At 41.2% G+C, this 17,025-nt stretch overlaps 2 protein-coding genes across 4 annotated transcripts in view; both read left to right on the top strand.

Moving 5' to 3' along the window:
- The window catches only part of mri (BTB/POZ domain-containing protein mrityu), a 550,707-nt gene that overhangs the window by 6,735 nt on the left and 526,947 nt on the right, over positions 1–17,025 (top strand). The window lies entirely within an intron of this gene.
- Positions 9,268–11,007, top strand: LOC139750101 (uncharacterized protein C18orf19 homolog A-like). Its single transcript, XM_071664441.1, has one exon. The coding sequence runs from the start codon at positions 9,283–9,285 to the stop codon at positions 9,844–9,846; it is 564 nt and encodes a 187-aa protein (XP_071520542.1). The 5' UTR covers positions 9,268–9,282; the 3' UTR covers positions 9,847–11,007.

A 17,025-nucleotide genomic window follows, 5' to 3' on the forward strand; every position in this document is an offset into this window, starting at 1 on the left:
ACAATCTTATGGCAGGAGTTTAGATAGTTGAAGAAGGATATGAAGGATATAAAGTTAGTTGAATTAGGAGAGCAATAGGCAAAACAGAGGAAAAGTGTGGTAGTAGGGAGACAGACCTTGAGCCACATAACATCAAAGTTTGGAGACTCAGGGTTCTTGAGGCATACAACAGGTGTGTTATGTTGGAATAAGCACAAACAACACCTTTGAACCGGAATCATGAGCGGTGGTTATAGTTAGATATGAAAAAGGGATGAACAAGACCATCATTAGACAACTGTGTCTCAGAGAGAATTAAGATATTAGGAGAGGTACTTGACTGATTGTGTTCATTTTAGGGGAGGTTACAAGAGAGACCCTGCCCAAGGATGTGGGTTTTCTTATCCCCAGCACGTGCAGACTATAACTTAAATTTCTGTATAAGCTGCTAGTCATCCCATTTACATTCAGTCATCACCCTCAATTGTTCATCCCTTTTACTCCCTGGTATAATTGGTAGGCTCCAGTGCAGCTTCTTTGCTTTTTGTGCCTCACCCTTGGCAGGCCACTGGCAGAAGGCAACTCCTGTTCAGTGTTTTCTAGAGGCAGAAGGGCTCCCAAATTGTGTGAAAACTAGAACCCTAGTATACCTCAGGTGTTTGTATTTAAAAACTATTTATTTATTTTATATTTATTTTGCTTTGTCGCTGTCTCCCGCGTTAGCGAGGTAGCACAAGGAAACAGACGAAAGAATGGCCCAACCCACCCATATACACATGTATATACATACACGTCCACACACGCAAATATACATACCTATACATCTCAATGTACACATATATATACACACACAGACATATACATATATACACATGTACATAATTCGTAATGTCTGCCTTTATTTATTCCCATCGCCACCTCGCCACACATGGAATAACAACCCCCTCCCCCCTCATGTGTGCGAGGTAGTGCTAGGAAAAAACAACAAAGGCCCCATTCGTTCACACTCAGTCTCTAGCTGTCATGTAATAATGCACCGAAACCACAGCTCCCTTTCCACATCCAGGCCCCACAGAACTTTCCATGGTTTACCCCAGAAGCTTCACATGCCCTGGTTCAATCCATTGACAGCACGTCGACCCCGTTATACCACATCATTCCAATCCACTCTATTCCTTGCACGCTTATCACCCTCCTGCATGTTCAGGCTCGATCACTCAAGATCTTTTTCACTCCATCTTTCCACCTCCAATTTGGTCTTCCACTTCTTCTCGTTCCCTCCACCTCTGACACATATATCCTCTTGGTCAATCTTTCCTCACTCATTCTCCCCATGTGACCAAACCATTTCAAAACACCCTCTTCTGCTCTCAACCACACTCTTTTTATTTCCACACATCTCTCTTACCCTTACATTACTTTCTCGATCAAACCACCTCACACCACATATTGTCCTCAGACATAATATTTCCAGCACATCCACCCTCCTGCGCACAACTCTATCCATAGCCCACACCTCGCAGCCATACAACATTGTTGGAACCACTATTCCTTCAAACATACCCATTTTTACTTTCCGAAATAATGTTCTCGACTTCCAAACATTCTTCAAGGCTCCAGAATTTTCGCCCCCTCCCCCACCCTGTGATTCACTTCCGCTTCCATGGTTCCATCCGCTGCCAGATCCACACCCAGATATCTAAAACACTTTACTTCCTCCAGTTTTTCTCCATTCAAACTTACCTCCCAATTGACTTGACCCTCAACCCTACTGTACCTAATAACCTTGCTCTTATTCACATTTACTCTTAACTTTCTTCTTTCACACACTTTACCAAACTCAGTCACCAGCTTCTGCAGTTTCTCACATGAATCAGCCACCAGTGCTGTATCATCAGCGAACGACAACTGACTCACTTCCCAAGCTCTCTCAACCACAACAGACTGCATACTTGCCCCTCTATCCAAAACTCTTGCATTCACCTCCCTAACAACCCCATTCATAAACAAATTAAACAACCATGGAGACATCACACACCCCTGCCACAAACCTACATTCACTGAGAACCAATCACTTTCCTCTCTTCCTACACGTACACATGCCTTACATCCTCGATAAAAGCTTTTCACTGCTTCTAACAACTTGCCTCCCACACCATATATTCTTAATACCTTCCACAGAGCATCTCTATCAACTCTATCATATGCCTTCTCCAGATCCATAAATGCTACATACAAATCCATTTGCTTTTCTAAGTATTTCTCACATACATTCTTCAAAGCAAACACCTGATCCACACATCCTCTACCACTATTTATATCTTTTATTATACTTTGCCGCTGTCTCCCACGTTAGCAAGGTAGTGCAAGGAAACAGACGAAAGAATGGCCCAACCCACCCACATACACATGTATATGTATACATGTCCACACACGCACATATACATACCTATACATCTCAATGTATACATATATATATATACACACACAGACATATACGTATACACACATGTACATAATTCATACTGTCTGCCCTTATTCCTTCCCGTCGCCACCCCACCACACATGAAATGAAAACCCCCTCCCCCGCATGTGTGTGAGGTAGTGCTAGGAAACAAAGGTCACATTCATTCACACTCAGTCTCTAGCTGTCATGTATGATGCACCAAAACCACAGCTCCCTTTCCACATCCAGGCCCCACAAAACTTTCCATAGTTTACCCCAGACGCTTCACATGCCCTGGTTCAATCCATTGACAGCATGTCGACCCCGGTACACCACATTGCTCCAATTCACTCTTATTCCTTGCACACCTTTCACCCTCCTGCATGTTCAGGCCCCGATCACTCAAAATCTTTTTCACTCCGTCTTTCCACCTCCAATATGGTCTTCCACTTCTCCTCGTTCCCTCCACCTCTGACACATATATCCTCTTGGTCAATCTTTCCTCACTCATTCTCTCCATGTGACCAAACCATTTCAAAACACCCTCTTTTGCTCTCTCAACCACACTCTTTTTATTACCACACATCTCTCATACCCTTTCATTACTTACTCAACCAGACCACCTCACACCACATATTGTCCTCAAACATTTCATTTCCAGCACATCCACCCTCCTCCACACAACTCTGTCTGTAACCCATGCATCACAACCACATAACATTGTTGGAACCACTATTCCTTCAAACATACCCATTTTTGCTTTCCAAGATAACGTTCTCGACTTCCACACATTTTTCCACGCTCCCAGAGCTTTTGCCCCCTCTCCCAACCTATGATTCACTTCCGCTTCTATGGTTCCATCTGCTGCCAAGTCCCAGATATCTAAAACACTTCACTTCCTCCAGTTTTTCTCCATTCAAACTTACCTCCCAATTGACTTGTCCCTCAACCCTACTGTACCTAATAATCTTGCTCTTATTCACATTTACTCTCAGCTTTCTTCTTTCACACACTTTACCAAACTCAATCACCAACTTCTGCAGTTTCTCACCCGAATAAGCCACCAGCGCTGTATCATCAGCAAACAACAACTGACTCACTTCCCAAGCTCTCTCATCCACAACAGACTGCATACTTGCCCCTCTTTCCAAAACTCTTGCATTCATCTCCCTAACAACCCCATCCATAAACAAATTAAACAACCATGGAGACATCACGAACCCCTGCCGCAAACCAACAGTTGCTGAGAACTAATCACTTTCCTCTCTTCCTACACATACACATGCCTTACATCCTCGATAAAAACTTTTCATTTCGTCTAAAATTTTGCTTCCCACACCATATATTCTTTATACCTTCCACAGAGCATCTCTATCAACTCTATCATATTCCTTTTCCAGATCCATAAATGCTACATACAAACCCATTTGCTTTTCTAAGTATTTCTCACATACATTTTTCAAAGCAGACACCTGATCCACACATCCTCTACCACTAATGATACCACACTGCACTTCCCCAATCTGATGCTCTGTACATGCCTTCACCCTCTCAATCAATACCCTCCCATATGGTTTCCCAGGAATACTCAACAAACTTATATCTCTGTAATTTGAGCACTCACTTTTATCCCCTTTGCCTTTGTACACTGGCACTATGCAAGCATTCCGCCAGTCCTCAGGCACCTCACCATGAGTCATACATATATTAAATAACCTTACCAACCAGTCAACAATATTACAGTCACCCCCTTTTTTGATAAATTCCACTGCAATACCATCCAAACCTGCTGCCTTGCTGGCTTTCATCTTCCGCAAAGCTTTTACTACCTCTTCTCTGTTTACCAAATCAGTCTCCCTAACCCTCTCCCTTTGCTCACTACCTTGACCAAAACACCCTATATTTGCCACTCTATCATCAAACACATTCAGCAAACCTTCAAAATACTCACTCCATCTCCTACTCACATCACCACTACTTGTTATCACCTCCCCATTAGCCCCCTTCACTGATGTTCCCATTTGTTCCCTTGTCTTACACACTTTATTTACCTCCTTCCAAAACATCTTTTTATTCTCCCTAAAATTTAATGATACTCTCTCACCCCAACTCATTTGCCCTCTTTTTCACCTCTTGCACCTTTCTCTTGACCTCCTGCCTCTTTCTTTTATACGTCTCCCAGTCATTTGCATTATTTCCCTGCAAAAATCATCCAAATGCCTCTCTTTTCTCTTTCACTAATAATCTTACTTCTTCATCCCACCACTCACTACTCTTTCTAATCTGCCCACCTCCCATGCTTCTCATGACACGAGCATCTTTTGCACAAGCCATCACTGCTACCGCAAATACACCCCATTCCTCCCCCACTCTCCTTACATCCTTTGTTCTCACCTTTTCCCATTCTGTTCTCAGTCCCTCCTGGTACTTCCTCACACAAGTCTCCTTCCTAAGCTCACTTACTCTCACCACTCTGTTCACCCCAACATTCTCTCTTCTTTTCTGAAAACCTCTACAAATCGTCACCTTCGCCTCCACAAGATAATGATCAGACATCCCTCCAGCTGCACCTCCAGCACATTAACATCCAAAAGTCTCTCTTTCACGCGCCTATCAATTAACACGTAATCCAATAACGCTCTCTGGCCATCTCTCCTACTTACATACGTATACTTATGCATATCTCTCTTTTTAAACCATGTATTCCCAATCACCAGTCCTTTTTCAGCACATAAATCTACATGCTCTTCACTATTTCCATTTACAACACTGAACACCCCATGTACACCAATTATTCCCTGAACTGCTACATTAATCACCTTTGCATTCAAATCACCCATTACTGTAACCCGGTCTCGTGCATCAAAACTGCTAACACACTCACTCAGCTGCTCCCAAAACACTTGCCTCTCATGATCTTTCTTCTCATGCCCATGTGCATATGCACCAATAATCACCCATCTCTCTCCATTAACTTTCAGTTTTATCAGTCTAGAGCTTACTTTCATACACTCTATCACATACTCCTACCACTCCTGTTTCAGGAGTAGTGCTACTCCTTCCCTTGCTCTTGTTCTCTCACCAACCCCTGACTTTACTCCCAAAACATTCCCAAACCACTCTTCCCCTTTACCTTTGAGCTTTGTTTCAGTCAGAGCCAAAACATCCAGGTCTCTTTCCTCAAACATTCTACCTATCTCTCCTTTTTTCTCATGCAGTGGGATTTTTTGCCTATTATGATAGCCAGTAGATTACTAAATACTAAATACTCTCTGACAAGGAGCTTTCCCCTATCCCCCACTGCAACAAAAGCATTTGAGGGTTTGAAATGGTATATTACTAACTGTTGTTACGACTGCAGATCTGTTTGTATGATTTGTCTTGGAAACCAATGCTTCAAAGCTGTTGCTTCATTGATTCAGTGAAGTTGTCCTGTTGCTTTCTTTTGAGAATCCTCTCTGCCTGCAAGCAGAGACATTCCTATGTTGAGAAGGAGGCTTATGTGATAGTAGAGGCATGAAGAAAGTGGAGGCTTTATCTAAATGACCACTGTCTTCAGCTGATGATATACCAGAAATCTGTTGCCACAATGTTTGACTCTTAAGATGGTAAGCAAGATTAAAAATGAGAAGATTATTAGGTGGTGTAGAGAGCTTTCATGTGTTAGCTGTAATAGCTTATCATCTAGGCAAAGAAAATGCCACTGCAGCCCCCTTCTTAGGGTTGTATAGCTCGACCTTTGAGTGGGATACCCTGCAGGCCCCTTATAGCGATCTCTCACTCATGGATTACTAGAATGGTTAACTTTTTTTAAGTTGGAGAAATGTGCCATTGTCTATGGGCAAAATCAGGAAAATAGTTAATTCCTTCCATACTTGCTCAAAACTGGAGCTTCATTTCTTCAAACCTAGTCCAGGTAACATTATAAAGGCTGTTTAACCATTTAAGGTGTTGAACATTATTAAATCCCTTGCTTTCATCAAAAAAAAAAAATGTGACCTGTTGGCTATTTTGGATGAGTACTTTGGATTCCCTTTTTCATTCCCTGGTTTAACTGCAGCTACTTGTATTAGATCTTTATACTTGTTGCTTTGTCTTTGGCTTGGCTTCTTTTGTACTTTCTGATTGAGGATCATCACATATGTCAGAGAAATTCAAGCATTGCTTACACAAGTGCAGCGTAACCACCAGTCTGTATATCTACGATTCCCAATGCAACATCTAAGTAGAGTCATACAATGGGATCATTAGGAAGATTGTATCACTGGCATTGAAGTAAAGAAATCTGGTGCTACTGCAATGGAAGGTGGTCCATGCTAATGCTCTTCATTCAGTTTGATCACTATCATCCATTGCCATGAACGCCACTCCTTATGAATGGCTATTTGCATATCAGTGAAAATCATCCAGGTGGTGAGCCATACCCACCGGGTTGACAGCTCTAGGTACTTTGTTTTTCAAGTCTGAGTAAGTATAGCCCATGATTATATGAACTTGAGCATGTTGATGTAAATCTTGAGTATACACATCAAAGTACTAGGTGATAGAGACTGCAGTATCATTTCAGCATCTATTCCCATGTGTTACCATTATCAGTACAGCTGACAAGCAGCTTTCCATACCATGAAGCAGCATTATGTAAACAACTGAATATTAGTTGATGGGTTTAGGGCAGCTTCGGTTAACCCTTCAGGTCCTTTTTTGCTATCTTATCATCTAGGGAATACCATATAGTTACCAAACATGGCATTGATATTTCTTAAGAACATCATGTAATTGCAGGGAAAAAGTAGATGAAGGAAAATTAGAATAAATTACTTATAGTCTGATGCCTGCAGGATGGCATAAAGTTTTCAAGTGTAAGAACTTTCTTGTTCTTTACGCTCATAATAAACATACAGTTATCCTTGATTTAACAGACCCTGGTTAAACATATTTCTGATTTAATGGACTGGGCAAATGATAATACGTTGGTTAATGATAATTTTAAGAATTAAAAGAAAATAAAAAATCTCAAATGCTGCACCATGTCCATATCATATCACACTTGTTTTTGGTAGCATGGTGTATACTGGCTTTGTTTTGGTCTCAGTCTACCTCAAGCTATTGTGCAGTTAGTTAGTATACAGTATTTTTGCAATCCTAACAATTCAAAATTCATCAGGTGATAGAGTTAAAAGAAAGTGTGCGAACTGCTTATTGTATTACTGTATATTGTATTAAAAATGGCCCATGAGTTACATTTGATTTAGCAGACTTTTGACATGAACAGACACCCCTTCCCCCCCGAGTAGTCCATTAAATCGAGGGTTTACTGTATTGTAAAGGGCACAAATGAAGTGCCATATTTAAAGGAATGCTAAGCAGCCCCATGCTGCCAACTCATAAGCACATCAAAGACATAGTATGTTATTATTATTATATTTTTATTTGTGCTCTATGGCACTTAGCACACACTTTAGATGATGAAGAAACTGTAAAGGGTACCCAAAAAATAATAACTTTAGATTTAATGGGACGCTAGATAGCCATCATTGTATTTATTATTATATTACTTTATTTATGCATTATGATTCCTAATACTTACTTACACAGCATATTTAGATAGTTTTAAGTCCATAAATTCTCGAAATAATGGCTGATGATACAGCGCTGGTGGCTGATTCATGTGAGAAACTGCAGAAGCTGGTGACTGAGTTTGGTAAAGTGTGTGAGAGAAGAAAGTTGAGAGTAAATGTGAATAAGAGCAAGGTTATTAGGTACAGTAGGGTTGAGGGTCAAGTCAATTGGGAGGTAAGTTTGAATGGAGAAAAACTGGAGGAAGTGTTTTAGATATCTGGGAGTGGATCTGGCAGCGGATGGAACCATGGAAGCGAAAGTGAATCATAGGGTGGGGAAGGGGGCGAAAATTCTGGGAGCCTTGAAGAATGTGTGCAAGTCGAGAACATTATCTTGGAAAGCAAAAATGGGTATGTTTGAAGGAATAGTGGCTCCAACAATGTTGTATGGTTGCGAGGCGTGGGCTATGGATAGAATTGTGCGCAGGAGGGTGGATGTGCTGGAAATGAGATGTTTGAGGACAGTATGTGGTGTGAGGTGGTTTGATCGAGTAAGTAATAATAGGGTAAGAGAGATGTGTGGTAATAAAAAGAGTGTGGTTGAGAGAGCAGAAGAGGGTGTTTTGAAATGTTTTGGTCACATGGAGAGAATGAATGATGAAAGATTGTCCAAGAGGATATATGTGTCAGAGGTGGAGGGAACGAGAAGTGGGAGACCAAATTGGAGGTGGAAAGATGGAGTGAAAAAGATTTTGAGTGATTGGGGCCTGAACATGCAGGAGGGTGAAAGGCGTGCAAGGAATAGAGTGAATTGGAACAATGTGGTATACCGGGGCTGACGTGCTGTCAATGGATTGAACCAGGGTATGTGAAGCGTCTAGGGTAAACCATAGAAAGTTCTGTGGGGCCTGGATGTGGAAAGGGAGCTGTGGTTTCGGTGCATTATTACATGACAGCTGGAGAGTGAGTGTGAACGAATGGGGCCTTTGGTGTCTTCCTAGCACTACCTCGCACACATGAGGGGGGAGCGGGTTGTTATTACATGTGTGGCAGGGTGGCGATGGGAATGAATAAAGGCAGACAGTATGAATTTTGTACACGTGTATATATGTATATGTCTGTGTGTGTATATACATGTATACGTTGAGATGTATAGGTATGTATATTTGCGTGTGTGGACGTGTATGTATATACATGTGTAAATGGGTGGGTTGGGCCATTCTTTCGTCTGTTTCCTTGCGCTACCTCGCTAACGCAGTTGACAGCAACAAAGCAAAATAAATATAGATAAATACATAAATGCATATAGTGACCTCCATAGTATGGTATGGATCTTTCTTCATAGCTGCTAAAAGTGGTGTTGATATAGTTCCGATAATGGAGAAGCTTGGAGCAGGGGAGAAGATTTTGACACATTTACAGAGTAGTAATGCCGGTTACTACGCTATTGCTTATGCTATGTACAAAATTGCTACGCCAGCAAGATATACGGTAACAATAGGTGGAACAACATTATCAATCAACTACTTGAGGAAACATGGCTACATAAAACCTGTACCCTCATCTGAAAAACTGAAGGAGATGTATGAAGGTAAAAAAGAGGAATTAATTGAAAAGAAAGAGGAATTAGTTGAAAGGTATCAGGAGAAAAAGGGTGAGATAGTAGACAGGTATCAAGAGAGAAAAGAAGAAATGGTTGAAATTTATCAGGAAAAGAAAAATGAAGTGGTACAAAAAGTATCAGATAAGAGAGATGAATTTAGGGAAAAGGTTGAAGAAAAGAAAGAAGAGTTTAAAGATAAGATAGAGGAAAGGAAAGAAAAGCTAGATAATTTTAGAAGTAGAAGACGGAAGCAGGGGTGAAATTTAAAGGCCAATTTGTAGGTTTTTTTTAAGATATCAGCTACAATGATAAACTCAAATAGTCGAAAAACCATTTTCGTGAATAGCCATTCTGTATATAAATTTATCATGTATATTTTGCTCAGGTGCTATTGACTCAGCCATTTAGGTGTCTTGTTTATTTAGCTTGTGTCTGTTAGACATTTTACTGCCTTGAAAATGGATTTCTTTTTTACTCTAGAAATATAGGGGTTTGTTGAGAGTTGTGCGAGCTTATGCTTGTAGTGTAACAAAAAACTGATTATCATGAATTCTGTTGTGCCATGCTATGATAGGACTTGAATGTGTGTATTAGCAAAAGAAATAGGATCACAAATTGTACAGGGAAATTAGGATAGGGGAATAAGAAATACTGTACAGTCATGTGATATAGTGCAGTTTCATTGTTAAAAGGGTTTTCCATTTGAGTAAAAGGAGCCACAACAAAGCAGTTTTATTTTCTGTGCTTGCCACAGAGCTGCAGTGACATGCATGGTTAATCTATTGTTGATGATAATTAAACCAACTGTCATATGGAAACCATATCCAGATATATACCTGATAGGTGTATTGTTGATAATTGGACCATCAGTTATATGAGAACTAAACAGTTAAAACAGACTGAGTGCATTTCTTCTCAGTAAAAGGCCACCAAAGTCATCCACTGAGGAATTAAGCTTGGCAGCTTTAACCTGTTCTAAGATAGATGAACCTGAAGCAATCAGTTTGATAATGAAGTAACTTCCGAAGCTCAGAGTTACTAGGCAGCTTTAACCTGTCCTAAGATAGATGAACCTGAAGCAATCAGTTTGATAATGAAGTAACTTCCGAAGCTCAGAGTTACTATGTACGTTATCAAAGAGGCCACAGTCTCATTCACAAAAAGTGAGCATGCAGGAGTCAGAATTTTCTACTGTCAAGCCTCAGGATTAAGATACTGTATCATGTCTTTAAGCTAATCAAGACTGAAAATGATGGGTGTACTCCCTTAAGTATCGGATAAGAGGAGAAAAATAATGCTATTGTTGTGGTCTAAGTTATTGTGGCTTTATTTATTCTGAATGTCTCTCTCTCAAAAGATGTGTATGTTTATGTGAAGGAAATTTCATTTTTGTGACTCATGATAAAAACTTTAAATCAATGTCATTATTGAATTTCCAGACCCAAGTGTAAGGATGTTTTGGCATTTGAAGTTGATATGAACATTATCCCTGGGGATAGGGGAGAAAGAATACTTCCCACGTATTCCCTGCGTGTCGTAGAAGGCGACTAAAAGGGAAGGGAGCGGGGGGCTGGAAATCCTCCCCTCTCGTTTTTTTTAATTTTCCAAAAGAAGGAACAGAGAAGGGGGCCAGGTGAGGATATTCCCTCAAAGGCCCAGTCCTCTGTTCTTAACGCTACCTCGCTATCGCGGGAAATGGCGAATAGTATGAAAAAAAAAAAAAAAAAAAAAAATACATAAATGGCAAAAACAAAGAAATCACTAAGTGGGTATTTGAGGTAATCTAATTGTCTTTAAAGATAATCTCTGACGTGATTGATTATGCATGATGTTAAAGTCAGCAACTGTGGGGGGCAGCACTTTATGGGACCCTAGCACGATATCCTTGATGAGAGATTCTCAGCAAACTATTTGGATTGCATAAGTGTTTTTGACACTGTGGCCTTAAGTCACATTTTGCAGTGAGAAAGAATATTGTTTGTAAGAACTCAAATTGAAATCTGCAGCCAATGGATGGGAGGGCCTTGGAAGTGAGTCAGTTATTGTTTGATGATGATACAGCACTGGAGGGAGATTCAGGTGAGAAACTGTAGAAGTTTGTAACTTAGTATGGAAAGGTGTGTATGAGGAGAAAGTTGAGAGTTAATTTTTTAGGTTTTGCAGGGTTGAAAGACAGGTTAGTTGGGATGGGAGATTGAATGGAGAAAAATTGGAGAAAGTGAAGTGTTTTAAATTCCTGGGAGTGGACATGTGAGTGAATGGAACTATGAAAGTGGTAGTGAGTCATAGGGTGGGGGAGGGGTGAAGGGTCTGGGAGCTCTAAAGAACGCATGGAAAGAGTGAATGATATCTTGGAGTGCCAAAATGTTTGAAGGAATAGTAGTCCCAGCAATATTATTTGAATGTGAGGCATGGGTTACAGATAATGCTTAGTGGAGGAGGGTGGATGTGATGGAAATGAAATGTTTTAGGGCAATATGTGGTATGAGGTGGTTTGGTCTAGTAAGTAATGTAAGGGTAAGAGAGATGTGGTAAAAAAAATAGTTTGGTCGTGAGAGTTGAAAAGGGTGTGCTGAAATGGTTTGGAGACATGGAGAGAATGAGTGAGGAAAGGTTGACACATAGGATATATGTGTCAGAAGTGGAGGGAACAGGAACTGGGAAATCAAAATGAAAATGGAAGGATGGAGTGAAAATGATTTGAATGATTGGAGCCTGAACATGCAGGAAGGTGAATGGCATGCACAGGATAGAGGAGAGTGAATTAGAGCAATGTGGTATACTGTGGTCGACGAGTTGTCAATAGGACATGATTGTAAGTGGTGAAATGAGGAGATGGAGTGAGTATTTTGAAGGTCTGTTGAATGTGTTTGATGATAGAGTGGCAGATATAGGGTGTTTTGAGTGTTTTAATGATAGAGTGGCAGATATAGGGTGTTTTGGTCGAGGTGGTGCGCGATCACTCAAAATCTTCTTCACTCCATCCTTGCACCTCCAATTTTGTCTCCCACTTCTCCTCGTTCCCTCCACCTCTGACACATATATCCTCTTTGTCAATCTTTCCACACTCATTCTCCCCATGTAACCAAACCATTTCAAAACACCCTCTTCTGCTCTCTCAACCACACTCTTTTTATTACCACACATCTCTCTTACCCTTTCATTACTTACTCGATCAAACCACCTCACATCATATATTGTCCTCAAACATCTCATTTCCAGCACATCCACCCTCCTCCGCACAACTCTATAGCCTACGTCTCGCAACCATATAACGTTGTTGGAACCATTATTCCTTCAAATATACCCATTTTTGCTTTCCAAGATAACGTTCTCGACTTCCACACATTTTTCAACGCTCCCAGAACTTTCGCCCCCTCCCCCACCCTATGATTCACTTCCGCTTCCATGGTTCCATCCACTGCCAAATCTGCTCCCAGATATCTAAAACACTTCACTTCCTCCAGTTTTTCTCCATTCAAACTTACCTCCCAATTGACTTGCCCCTCAACCCTACTGTACCTAATAACCTTGCTCTTATTCACATTAACTCTCAGCTTTCTTCTTTCACACACTTTACCAAACAAAGTCACCAACTTCTGCAGTTTCTCACCTGAATCAGCCACCAGTGTTGTATCATCAGCGAACAACTGACTCACTTCCCAAGCTCTCTCAGTCACAACAGACTGCATTCTTGCTCCTCTTTCCAAAACTCTTGCATTCACCTCCCTAACAACCCCATCCATAAATAAATTAAACAACCATGGAGACATCATGCACCCCTGCCGCAAACCTACATTCACTGAGAACCAATCACTTTCCTCTCTTCCTACGCGTACACATGCCTTACATCCTCGATAAAGACTTTTCACTGCTTCAAACACCTTGCCTCCCACACCATATATTCTTAATACCTTCCACAGAGCATCTCTGTCAACTCTATCATATGCCTTCTCCAGATCCATAAATGCTACATACAAATCCATTTGCTTTTCCAAGTATTTCTCACATACATTCTTCAATGCAAACACCTGATCCATACATCCTCTACCACTTCTGAAACCACACTGGTCTTCCCAATCTGATGCTCTGTATATGCCTTCACCCTTTCAATCATTACCCTCCCGTATAATTTCCCAGGAATACTCAACAAACTTATAGCTTTGTAATTTGACCACTCACTTTTATCCCCTTTGCCTTTGTACAATGGCACTATGCAAGCATTCCGCCAATCCTCAGGCACCTCACCATGAGCCATACATACATTAAATAACCTTACCAACCAGTCAATAATACAGTCAACGCCTTTTTTAATAAATTCCACTTCAAAACCATCCAAACCCGCTGCCTTGGCGGCTTTCATCTTCCGCAAAGCTTTTACTATCTCTTCCCTGTTTACCAAATCATTTTCCCTAACCCTCTTACTTTGCACACCACCTCGACCAAAACACCCTATATCTGCCACTCTATCATCAGACACATTCAACAAACCTTCAAAATACTCACTCCATCTCCTTCTCACATCACCACTTCTTGTTATCACCTCCCCATTATCCCCCTTCACTGATGTTCCCATTTGTTCCCTTGTCTTACACACTTTATTTACCTCCTTCCAAAACATCTTTTTATTCTCCCTAAAATTTAATGATACTCTCTCACCCCAACTCTCATTTGCCCTCTTTTTCACCTCTTGTATATATATATATATATATATATATATATATATATATATATATATATATATATATATATATATATATATATCCTCTTGTTAAAAAGGCCACATTCATTCACACTCAATCTCTAGCTGTCATGTGTAATGCACCGAATCCACAGCTCCATTTCCACACCCATGCCCCACAGGCCTTTCCATGTTTTACCCCAGACGTTTCTCATGCCCTGGCTCAGTCCATTGACAGCACGATGACCCCGGTATACCCCATCGTTCCAGTTCACTCTATTCCTTGCATGCCTCTCACCTTTCTTTATACATACGTATGCATATCAACATATACACACATATACATGCACATAACAGACATATACATACATATACATGTACATATTCATACTTGCTTGCCTTTATCCATTTCTCTCGTAACCCCGTCCCACAGGAAACAGCATCGCTACCCCGCTTCAGCGAGGAAAACTGACAAAAAAGGCCACATTCGTTCACGCTCAGTCTCTAAATGTCACTTGTAATGCCCCGAAACCACAGCTCCCTATCCACATCCAGACCCTTCACTTCACCGTGGTGATTGTACATATATATTAAACTATATATTACAGACGTGTATGAATCAGGGCTGACCCTTCCTGTACGCTGTGTACGCTCAGAGAGTAGGGCCTCCGTCGATAAAGGGCACCCTATTCCTGACAATTATATGACAGCCTTCAGAAAGCTGGAAATGCTGTCCCAATTTTTATATTTTCTGACGCATGCCCCGGGGCCCCCTTGATTTAATGGGGGAGTTTGAAGGGTAGAGTGGCCCAGCTTACGACTCCAAAAGGCTAGGACCGGCTCTGATATAAACCAACTAGGCAGCATGGAGTACATCAACGACTTTGATATAAACCAACTATGCAGCATGATATGTATCAACGACTCTAATGTAAACCAACCAGACAGCATGGTGTACATCAACGATTTTAATATAAACCAACCAGGCAACATGGTATGCATCAACGACTCTGATATAAACCAACCAGGCAACATGGTATGCATCAACGACTCTGATATAAACCAACCAGGCAGCATGGGTATACATCAACGACTCTGATATAAACCAACCAGGCAGCATGGTATGCATCAACGACTCTGATATAAACCAACCAGGCAGCTTAGTATACATCATCGACTCTGCTCTCAGTTAACAAGACTTACGGGTGTGTGTACATCGCCAGTGCTGCAACTATTAGTTCCCTCCGTTTGGCTGCCACGGCCACACAGGAGAGTTACAGACGATATCTGGTTGTGATATGCTCGATAGGCGCCCACTCATTTGTAGGGCTCTCAAGATACACACTCCAGGAGTAAGTCAACAAGAAGCATTCACTTGTAAGGCTCTCGAGATACGCGCTAAGAGCAAGTAACTACAGGTACTTATAAGGCTCTTGATATACGCTGCAAGGGCACGTCAGCCAGGGGCAAAGTACTTACAGATATGCTGGACAAAATAGAAAAAAGTAGTTAATACTTGTTTGTGGTTAGTTTCATGTATATTGTCAGAGAACACGTAGATTATTGCAGGAAAAGAAATAGAATTAGCAGTGCTTATATGTAAGTGTGTTCATATGCACTCTGTTCGTATTCATATACCTCTGTGTTGTACAGTTAGGTTCGGTAAAATGCTATCTGCTGTTTGTGTGAGCCTGTTGGGAAATGACCGGTCTAGACCCCGTTGCTCACCAACGTGAGACGAAAGGTGTTTGAGTACATAGTAATCGATAGTCATTACCCTATTAGGGCCGATCATAGCCGAGCGGTACCGCTCCCGCCTGTCACTCAGGGGTCCCGGGTTCGATCCTGGCTGTTGAAGGTTTGTATGTTCTATGAAAGTGCGCCTTCATATGCACTTTGTTCATATATATATATATATATTCTTTCTTTTCTTTCAAACTATTCGCCATTTCCCGCGTTAGCGAGGTAGCGTTAAGAACAGAGAACTGGGCCTTTGAGGGAATATCCTCACCTTGCCCCCTTCTCTGTTCCTTCTTTTGGAAAATTAAAAAAAAATAATGAGAGGGGAGGATTTCCAGCCCCCCCGCTCCCTCCCCTTTTAGTCGCCTTCTACGACACGCAGGGAATACGTGGGAAGTATTCTTTCTCCCCTATCCCCAGGGATCATATATATATATATATATATATATATATATATATATATATATATATATATATATATATATATATATATATTTTTTTTTTTTTTTTTTTTTTTTTTTTTTTTTTGCCGCTGTCTCCCGCGTTTGCGAGGTAGCGCAAGGAAACAGACGAAAGAAATGGCCCAACCCACCCCCATACACATGTATATACATACGTCCACACACGCAAATATACATACTTACACAGCTTTCCATGGTTTACCCCAGACGCTTCACATGCCTTGATTCAATCCACTGACAGCACGTCAACCCCGGTATACCACATCGCTCCAATTCACTCTATTCCTTGCCCTCCTTTCACCCTCCTGCATGTTCAGGCCCCGATCACACAAAATCTTTTTCACTCCATCTTTCCACCTCCAATTTGGTCTCCCACTTCTCCTCGTTCCCTCCACCTCCGAGACATATATCCTCTTGGTCAATCTTTCCTCACTCATTCTCTCCATGTGCCCAAACCATTTCAAAACACCCTCTTCTGCTCTCTCAACCACGCTCTTTTTATTTCCACACATCTCTCTTACCCTTACGTTACTTACTCGATCAAACCACCTCACACC

This window comes from Panulirus ornatus, chromosome 9 (genome assembly GCF_036320965.1).
Source record: "Panulirus ornatus isolate Po-2019 chromosome 9, ASM3632096v1, whole genome shotgun sequence".
Classification (NCBI taxonomy): domain Eukaryota; kingdom Metazoa; phylum Arthropoda; class Malacostraca; order Decapoda; family Palinuridae; genus Panulirus; species Panulirus ornatus.

What these genes read in the sequence shown, in the direction of transcription:
- LOC139750101 (XM_071664441.1), top strand. Translation starts at nt 9,283, where the DNA reads ATGCATATAGTGACCTCCATAGTATGGTATGGATCTTTCTTCATAGCT.